Source organism: Heptranchias perlo, chromosome 7, assembly GCF_035084215.1.
Source record: "Heptranchias perlo isolate sHepPer1 chromosome 7, sHepPer1.hap1, whole genome shotgun sequence".
Classification (NCBI taxonomy): domain Eukaryota; kingdom Metazoa; phylum Chordata; class Chondrichthyes; order Hexanchiformes; family Hexanchidae; genus Heptranchias; species Heptranchias perlo.
In genome coordinates, this window is record NC_090331.1 from 49,739,828 (window position 1) to 49,749,661 (window position 9,834).

Sequence of the window (9,834 nt, forward strand, 5' to 3'; positions counted from 1 at the left end):
ACCGTGCACCTGGCGGGTGGTGTCCTCTCGTGTGATGGTGGTATCTGTGTCGATGATTTGGCATGTCTTGCGGAGGTTACCGTGGCAGGGTTGCGTGGTGTCGTGGACGCTGTTCTCCTGAAAGCTGGGTAATTTGCTGCAAACGATGGTTTGTTTGAGGTTGGGTGGCTGTTTAAAGGCGAGTAGTGGAGGTGTGGGGATGGCCATAGCGAGGTGTTCGTCATCAATGATGACATGTTGAAGGCTGCGGAGAACATGGCGTAGTTTCTCCGCTCCGGGGAAGTACTGGACGACGAAGGGTACTCTGTTGGTTGCGTTCCGTGTTAGTCTTCTGAGGAGGTCTACGCGATTTTTCGCTGTGGCCCGTCGGAACTGTCGATCGATGAGTCGAGCATCAAATCCCGTTCTTACTAGGGCGTCTTTCAGCGTCTGTAGGTGTCCATCGCGTTCCTCCTCATCTGAGCAGACCCTGTGTATTCGCAGGGCCTGTCCATAGGGGATGGCCTCTTTGACGTGGTTAGGGTGGAAGCTGGAAAAGTGGAGCATCGTGAGGTTGTCAGTGGGCTTGCGGTCGAGTGAGGTGCTGAGGTGCCCGTCTTTGATGGAGATTCGTGTGTCCAAGAAAGAAACTGATTCTGAGGAGTAGTCCATGGCGAGCTTGATGGTGGGATGGAACTTGTTGATGTTATCGTGTAGTCTCTTTAGTGATTCCTCACCGTGGGTCCATAGAAAGAAAATGTCGTCAATGTATCTGGTGTATAGTGTTGGTTGGAGGTCCTGTGCAGTGAAGAAGTCCTGCTCGAACTTGTGCATGAAAATGTTGGCGTATTGGGGTGCGAATTTGGTCCCCATGGCTGTTCCGTGTGTTTGGGTAAAGAACTGGTTATTGAAGGTGAAGACATTGTGATTCAGGATGAAGCGGATGAGTTGTAGGATGGCGTCTGGAGATTGGCCGTTGTTGGTGTTGAGTATTGATGCTGTCGCAGCGATGCCGTCATCGTGGGGGATACTGGTGTAGAGTGCCGAGACGTCCATCGTGGTGAGAAGTGTTCCTGGTTCAACAGGTCCGTGGGTACTGAGTTTTTGTAGAAAGTCTGTAGTGTCGCGACAGAAGCTGGGGGTTCCCTGCACGATGGGTTTCAGGATGCCCTCGATGTATCCAGAGAGGTTCTCACACAGGGTTCCGTTGCCTGATACGATAGGACGTCCGGGTGTGTTGGCTTTGTGTATCTTTGGGAGGCAGTAGAAGTCTCCCACGCGGGGAGTACGTGGGATGAGAGTGCGTAGGATGTTTTGAAGGTCTGGATCGAAGGTCTTGATCAGTTTGTTGAGCTGATGGGTGTGTTCTTTGGTCGGGTCTGTGGGTAACCGTCTGTAGTGTTCCTGGTTGTCCAGTTGTCGGTATGCTTCTTTGCAATAGTCCGTTCTGTTCTGTATGACGATGGCTCCTCCTTTGTACGCTGGTTTGATGACGATGTTGCGGTTGGTCTTGAGAGCTTTGATGGCGTTGCGTTGTGCTCGGGTGACATTCTGGACTGTCTTCCGAGTGCGGCTGATGAATCTGGCATAGACGCATTTCCTGACAGCTTGAGCATACATGTCAAGCTGAGGGCAGAGACCCTCTGGAGGAGTCCAGTGAGACTCTTTCCTCTTCGGTTGCTGTACCGCGGATCCCTCTGTCTGCTGTTCCGGATCGTTGATTGTCTCATTGGGTTCGCTGCTGAAATCTTGGGGTTTGTGGTAGAATTCCCGGAGCCTCATTCTCCTGATGAATTCCTCTGTGTCTGCCGCGAGACTAGTGGGGTCCATTTTGGTAGTGGGGCAGAAATTGAGCCCTCGGCTGAGAACTTCGATTTCGTCTGGTTGAAGGGTGTGGTCGGACAAATTGACGATATACTTCCCTGTGGTTGCAACCGTGGTACCAGGGGAAGCTTGGTCGATGCTGGTGGTGATGCCGAGTTTCTCAAGCTTCCTGCTCTTGGTTTTCATGTAGGCAGCGTAGTTCCGTTGCCTCGTCTGTTTGGCGGTATATCGTAGCTGGTCTGCTGTGTCCTGAGTACAGGTTGAGAGTATGGACTCTATCTTAGTTTCGAGGTTGCGGCGTCTGCTGTAGAGTTGGTATACGAGATGGTTGCGGAGTGTGCGAGAGGTATGACGGCAGAGTCTCTAAGTTTATCCCATCCAATATTTCACAACTCTCCTTCTTAACTACAATGTCTGCATCGTCCCTCTCTTTTGTGAAGACAGATGCAAAGTATTCATTCAGAACCATACCAACATCTTGCGCTTCCACACATAGGTTACCTTTTTGGTCTCTAATAGGCCCTACTCTTTCCTTAGTTATCCTCTTACTCTTAATGTATTTATAAAACATCTTTGGGTTTTCCTTGCCAATATTTTTTCATGCCCTCTCTTTGCTTTCCTAATTTCCTTTTTAATTTCACCCCTGCACTTTTTATACTCCTCTAAGCTTTCTGCAGTATTGAGTTCTCGGTGTCTGACATAAGCATCCCTTTTTCTGCCTTATCTTACCCTGTAAACAATTTTACAACACCAAGTTATAGTCCAGCAATTTTATTTTAAATTCACAAGCTTTCGGAGGCTTCCTCCTTCGTCAGGTGAACGATCTTACCCTGTATGCTCCTTGACATCTCGGGGGCTGTAGATTTGGTAGCCCCACCCTTTTTCTTTGTGGGAACATGTTTGCTCTGCACCCCTTGAATGCCTTCCACTGCTCTGACATTGATTTACCTTCAAGTAGCTGTTTCCAGTCCACTTTTGCTAAATCACTTCTTAGCTTAGTAAAATTTGCCTTTCCCCAACTTAGAACTTTAACTCCTGTTCTATCTTCGTCCTTTTCGATAACTACGCTAAAACTAACTGAATTATGATCACTACCACCAAAATGCTCTCTCACTGATAACTCCTTCCACCTGCCCAGACTCATTTCCTAAAACTAAATCCAGAACTGCCCCCTCTCTTGTTGGGCTTGCTACATATTGGCTAAAAAAATTCTCCTGAATGCATTTTAATAATTCTGTGCCCTCTATACCCTTCACACTGTGTTCCAGTTAATATTAGCGTAGTTGAAATCCCCTATTACTGCCCTACTGTTTTTGCACTTCTCCAAAATTTGCCTACATATCGTACTGCCATGTGTCTATCTGTGCCCTCAGATCATCTGCCTTATTCACTATACTCTTTGCATTGAGGTAAATACCTGTAAGAACTGCCAAACTCCCTTGCTGTTTATTTTCTAACCTTTGTTTCCTCTGCCTTCCTAAGTCACTTACTAATTTTCTGCCTTCTATCTCCAGTTCTGATTCTGACCCATCTGAATCTGCACTCAGGTTCTCATCCCCCTGCCAAGCTAGTTTAAACCCATATCAGGGCGTCACACGTATTACTACCAGTTACATATAGATTATAGATGAGTTATTGCATTACTGTTGCTTATGAGGAGAATCTGAGTGTTACCAGTAGTACTATTAGCTATTGGTGCAATTTCAGTGAGCTACTATTAGTTGCTGGTGGAATCGAAGTTCCTTCCTCCTATGGTTTCTCCCCTGACAATCCATCATCCACCTTCGGTTCCCCCTTCCCAACCCTCGGTTTCCCTTCTTCGCCTGCTCGCAAGTGGCTTCCTGCTCTCGGCTGATTTTGCATCGAAAGTTCCAACCGCTGATGCTCATGTTGGGTTGGGAGAGGAGGGGATCAACACAGAGCACGGCCAGAGCTGCACTCCCTCGCCTCCTCTCTGGGCAACAAACCCTACAACTGCAGGCCTGACAACCTCATCTCAACTGTGGGCTCTTCACTCGGGATCTCGCAGAGTTTGTAGCTGCAGCCAGAGCCCGAGCTTCAATAGCAGCAAAGGGAAAGATGGGATTCGAAGGGGAGACCAGCTGTCCTGACGTTTTACTACGTTAAAGGCACTATATATTCAAGTTGTTGTTGTTATTGAATATCTTTTTCAAAAATGTAATGTGGTGAATGGATTTGGCTTTTTTTAATCTCGTGTACATCAATCCTGCATAGCCTGCTTAGAAAGTCAAATTAACCGTGGTTCTGGGTTGTCATCTGGTTAGATCCAGGTGTAAATTGTTTTTGGAGTAGGTAATAAAAATTTGGATTCCACAGTACAGTAAAATAGCAAGGTACAGTATGTCAGAGTAGAGGCACACTACACCACTAGGTACTTCCCTTTTTGTTTGATTTGAAAAGGTGAGTTTGTAAAGTAAGACCATCCAGAACAGGCTGAGCTAAAGTAACTTGGGCCTATTAGCCCAAAAAGTCCACTCTTTGAAACAGAATCCAGAGAGAAAGGTGGAAGCAGAAATCGCAACAAATAATTAATATACAAAATGCTGGAGTTGTACTCCAGTAGTTTGAAAGAAAAGTGCTGATTTATTGGTGACTTTATCACAGCTATACAATTATTATGACTTCGTGACTGTGGTGTAGGGTCTGACAAAGAGAAATAGCTGAAGAATGGGATTGGAGGAGACTGTCCTGGTGGCTGGGATTTTAATGCTACAGATCCATAAATATTGGAGGAACCAATGTGTCCATGCCTAAATCGATTGATATGCTTTTATTTCCAACATTTATTTTACCCATTGGTAATGATAAGTCTAATAGTTCAATGATTTAATTTAATAATAAAGTAGTTATTTTGCCTCAACCGAACGCATGCTACCAATTCACTTGAGAAAAACAATTGCCACCAGCTTCAGTGCCTTTTTACAATAGAAAATCTAGCTTTTTTCTAATGCAAAAATAATTGTTTTTTAAGCTCTGACAATAGCCTTTGCTGTAACTTTTGTACTCCCCTTCTTAAACTATACAGTTGTATCCCAAAACACATTTGGTGCCAATTAGGTAAATTACCAGAATTTTTTTTATTCGTTCATGGGACGTGCGCGTCGCTGGCGAGGCCGGCATTTATTGCCCATCCCTAATTGCCCTCGAGAAGGTGGTGGTGAGCCGCCTTCTTGAACCGCTGCAGTCCGTGTGGTGAAGGTTCTCCCACAGTGCTGTTAGGAAGGGAGTTCCAGGATTTTGACCCAGCGACAATGAAGGAACGGCGATATATTTCCAAGTCGGGATGGTGTATGACTTGGAGGGGAACGTGCAGGTGGTGTTGTTCCCATGTGCCTGCTGCTCCTGTCCTTCTAGGTGGTAGAGGTCGCGGGTTTGGGAGGTGCTGTCGAAGAAGCCTTGGTGAGTTGCTGCAGTGCATCCTGTGGATGTTACACACTGCAGCCACTGTGCGCCGGTGGTGAAGGGAGTGAATGTTTAGGGTGGTAGATGGGGTGCCAATCAAGCGGGCTGCTTTGTCCTGGATGGTGTTGAGCTTCTTGAGTGTTGTTGGAGCTGCACTCGTCCAGGCAAGTGGAGAGTATTCCATCACACTCCTGACTTGTGCCTTGTAGATGGTGGAAAGGCTTTGGGGAGTAAGGAGGTGAGTCACTCGCCGCAGAATACCCAGCCTCTGACCTGCTCTTGTAGCCACAATATTTATATGGCTGGTCCAGTTAAGTTTCTGGTCAATGGGGGATTCGGCGATGGTAATGCCGTTGAATGTCAAGGGGAGGTGGTTAGACACCCTCTTGTTGGAGATGGTCATTGCCAGGCACTTGCCTGGCATGAATATTACTTGCCACTTATCAGCCCAAGCCTGGATGTTGTCCAGGTCTTGCTGCATGCGGGCTCGGACTGCTTCATTATCTGAGGGGTTGCAAATGGAACTGAACACTGTGCAATCATCTGCGAACATCCTAATTTCTGACCTTATGATGGAGGGAAGGTGATTGATGAAGCAGCTGAAGATGGTTGGGCCTGGGACACTGCCCTGAGGAACTCCTGCAGCAATGTCCTGGGGCTGAGATGATTGACCTCCAACAACCACTACCATCTTCCTTTGTGCTAGGTATGACTCCAGCCACTGGAGAGTTTTCTCCCTGATTCCCATGGACTTCAATTTTACTCGGGCTCCTTGGTGCCACACTCGGTCAAATGCTGCCTTGATGTCAAGGGCAGTCACTCTCACCTCACGTCTGGAATTCAGCTCTTTTGTCCATGTTTGGACCAAGGCTGTAATGAGGTCTGGCGCCGAATGGTCCTGGCGGAACCCAAACTGAGCATCGGTGAGCAGGTTATTGGTGAGTAAGTGCCGCTTGATAGCACTGTCGACGACACCTTCCATCACTTTGCTGATGATTGAGAGTAGACTGATAGGGCGGTAATTGGCCTGCTTTTTGTGGACAGGACATACCTGGGCAATTTTCCACGTTGTCGGGTAGGTGCCAGTGTTGTAGTTGTACTGGAACAGCTTGGCTAGAGGCACAGCTAGTTCTGGAGCACAAGACTTCAGCATTACAGCCGGGATGTTGTCGGGGCCCATAGCCTTTGCTGTATCCAGTGCACTCAGCCGTTTCTTGATATCACGTGGAGTGAATCGAATTGGCTGAAGACTGGCTTCTGTGATGGTGGGGATATCGGGAGGAGGCCAAGATGGATCATCCACTCAGCACTTCTGGCTGAAGATGGTTGCAAACGCTTCAGACTTGTCTTTTGCACTCACGTGCTGGACTCTGCCATCATTGAGGATGGGGATGTTTGCAGAGCCTTTTCCTCCCATCAGTTGCTTAATTGTCCACCACCATTCACGACTGGATGTGGCAGGACTGCAGAGCTTTGATCTGATCCGTTGGTTGTGGAATCGCTTAGCCCTGTCTATAGCATGTTGCTTCCACTGTTTAGCATGCATGTAGTCCTGAGTTACTGTAGCTTCACCAGGTTGGCACCTCATTTTTAGGTACGCCTGGTGATGCTCCTGGCATGCTCTTCTACACTCCTCATTGAACCAGGGTTGATCCCCTCGCTTGTTGGTAATGGTAGAGTGAGGAATATGCCGGGCCATGAGGTTACAGATTGTGCTGGAATACAATTCTGCTGCTGCTGATGGCCCACAGCGCCTCATGGATGCCCAGTTTTGAGCTGCTAGATCTGTTCTGAATCTATCCCATTTAGCACGGTGGTAGTACCACACAACACGTTGGATGGTGTCCTCAGTGCAAAGACGGGACTCCATCTCCACGAGGACTGTGCAGTGGTCACTCCTACCAATACTGTCATGGACAGATGCATTTGCGACAGGTAGATTGGTGAGGACGAGATCAAGTAAGTTTTTTCCTCGTGTTGATTCACTCACCACCTGCCGCAGGCCCAGTCTAGCAGCTATGTCCTTTAGGATTAAATGATTAAATTAATTTTATATTTCTTTGTAGCTATGAATGGAAAATCCACATACTTAATTTGTGAGCAACAGGTAGCTGTGGTGACAGAATATAACATTTGAACACAATATGAATCACACCATGGTGAGAAATATAAGTATACAGGAAAGTTACGTAAAGATACATTTTATGAAATAGCACCGTTGTTTATAAAGCAGCAATCAATGTTTGCTAATGCTTGCTGTTTAAGTGATGCTGCTGTTAAGAAGCACTATGTTATTGACCATGTAATAGTTGTGTCATCAAAACCATTTTCTGAGGGGGAAAGTTTGAAGAACTGCATGCTAAAACCTGCAGAAATAGTGGGGTGGAAATTTAAGCATGTGCCAGAAGCCAGGGCCCAAGGCTCATCCGAAATTGGGTCTCTGGTCTCATTTTAATAATAGAGGCGAGCTACCGGACGCGCCTGACACACCTCCAGAGGCAGCTCACCAGACGTCGAGGATCAAATTTGGGCCAGCTGCATTGCCAGTAATTTCAGGGAGGTGGAGCAGTGGAAAATGTAGGAGGTCCGAGTATGGGCCAGCAGCAGCCCACAGAAATGCTGTGGAGCTGGGAGGAGCACTCCTGCTCTTCCGGCTCCATAGAAGGGGAAGTTTAAAGAAAAACATTTCCTACCATTTCTTCAGCACCCTCAAGCAGTCAAGCTGGTTAGGCCACTGCAGAAGTGGACAAACTAGACAGAACTTGCTTGGCACAAGCTCCAGCTAGATTTTCAAGCATTTTTCAGATCAGGTGAAAGAGCTTTCTTTACATTTTAAATTGATCCGACATTGATTTCAGGTGGCTGCCAGGGACACCTAAAAACAGTGAGGACCAATATGGAGGCGGCTATACCATGGGCATAAATTAGGCGCAGGACCTCGCGCCCAGAAATTGTTGTACATTGCACCCGTTTAAGCCCAAAAAAAGTGAAACGCATACCAATTTCTACCCCAGTGTGTCCAAATAACCATTGTTGAATGTGGCCCACACCAAGTGCCAGGGTGTCGGATCAGGCCCACCATATAAAATGAGTTTGATACCCCTACATTAAACAGTCTGTCTCTATCTCATCCCTTCATTTTAAACATCTCTATCAAATTACCTTGGAATCTCCTCTGTTCCAATGAAAAGAGGCCAGTGTTTTTGTTTATATTTGTATTTCCTCATACAACATTCTAGTGAATCTGTGCTCTCCCCTCCCTATTGCCTCAACATCTGCTGTAGTATGAAGCCCAAAACAGCACACCATATTCTAACTGTGGGCTAAGGTTTTATGTAAATTCACCATTACTTCAGACTTTCATATTCTGTAGCTTTTGCCATAAAACCCAACATTCCATTAGCTTTTTTTATGGTCTCATGAGGGGCGGACAGGCCATATGGGAAAACGGGAGATTTCCTGAGTGCCCTCATGAGAGGTTCCATAGTTCAGTATTATTGGCGCCCCCACTTTTCCATGAGAACCCCAAAGAAACAAGTGCTCTTTCGTGGGAACCAATCTGCCCCTGGGTCTCATCTACTTGAGGTCTTGTGAATCTGTTTACACTATCTGTTTCAGTGACCTTCCCTGGTAACTTGTTGCACAACTTTATCACCCTTTGGATGACAGAATTACTTAATCCCCGTGGCTTTCCTGTCATCCTGCTCCTCCATACATTACTCACAGGTACGGAACAAGAGGGTACAGCTCTCAGAATATAAATTTCAGCAGTTGATGTTGGAAGGTGCCAAACTTAAACTTCTGATTGAGCCACTGATATACTATACCAGTTGATATTCTGTAAAGACAGTCTGCCTCCTCCAGCTGGTCTCACATCACTTGTGTCTGGACTCAGGCGGGGCCCACTGAAACTTCAGTGTGAAGGGGCAACACCCTCCACAGGGACATTGAGGATACAGAAATTACAGCAAATGATCACAGATAAAGCCACTCACCCTGGGCAAAGGAGGCCTCTTCGCCGTAACCCGTGACCTGAAAGAATAAGTCAACATGTCAGTCCCGCGATATTGATGAACAACGACGCCGCGGTTTATCGGGCCGATACTCACCTGCTCATGTCCTTTGATGTCGTTTAAACGGTGAAGCGCTGAGAATGGGGACAAGCCCGTGCGAGAAGCGGCGGTGTCGAGGGAGAGGGCGGGCAAGCTTTACTTCTCACGAAACCATTTCAAATGGGGCCCGGGTTCAAGCCCCGCTGCCCAGCTCTACTCCGGCGCGGCCGCTCGTAAAACTTTTCGGAAGCCACACAAACCCTCTCCCTGGTAACCGCTGCGTCGTTTCCGGGGCAACCGCTGCGGAATACGTTCCAGTGCGTGCAGGATAAAAGGAGCTGCGATCTTGGGTTTTGCTTTACATTGTGTCGTACTTTTGGTTGTTCAGTGGTATTTTTCCACTGTGTGTTTCGCTTGCATGCACTGTATAATGTACAAGTGGTTACGGAACTGTCATATTTCATTCATTACTCAATTTGTTTGCAAAATGTTGATTGTTTTACTAACTTTCACTCTTAAAAATAAACATAGCTGAATTCGTTTTATGTTTTTGCAA

At 46.9% G+C, this 9,834-nt stretch overlaps 1 protein-coding gene across 3 annotated transcripts in view; it reads right to left on the bottom strand.

The window, feature by feature from the left end:
* The window catches only part of erich2 (glutamate-rich 2), a 125,765-nt gene extending 116,200 nt beyond the window's left edge, over positions 1 to 9,565 (bottom strand). For all 3 annotated transcript variants that reach the window (XR_010963428.1, XM_067987486.1, XM_067987485.1), the window contains exons 1-2: positions 9,336 to 9,565; positions 9,222 to 9,258 (exon numbers count right to left, since the gene is read on the bottom strand). Coding sequence is in view for 2 of the 3 variants with exons in the window: in XM_067987486.1 (XP_067843587.1) it covers positions 9,222 to 9,258; positions 9,336 to 9,343 (45 nt within the window). In the remaining variant the exon portion in view is untranslated. The remainder of the gene's footprint in view (positions 1 to 9,221; positions 9,259 to 9,335) is intronic.
* Positions 9,566 to 9,834: the final 269 nt, after the last annotated feature.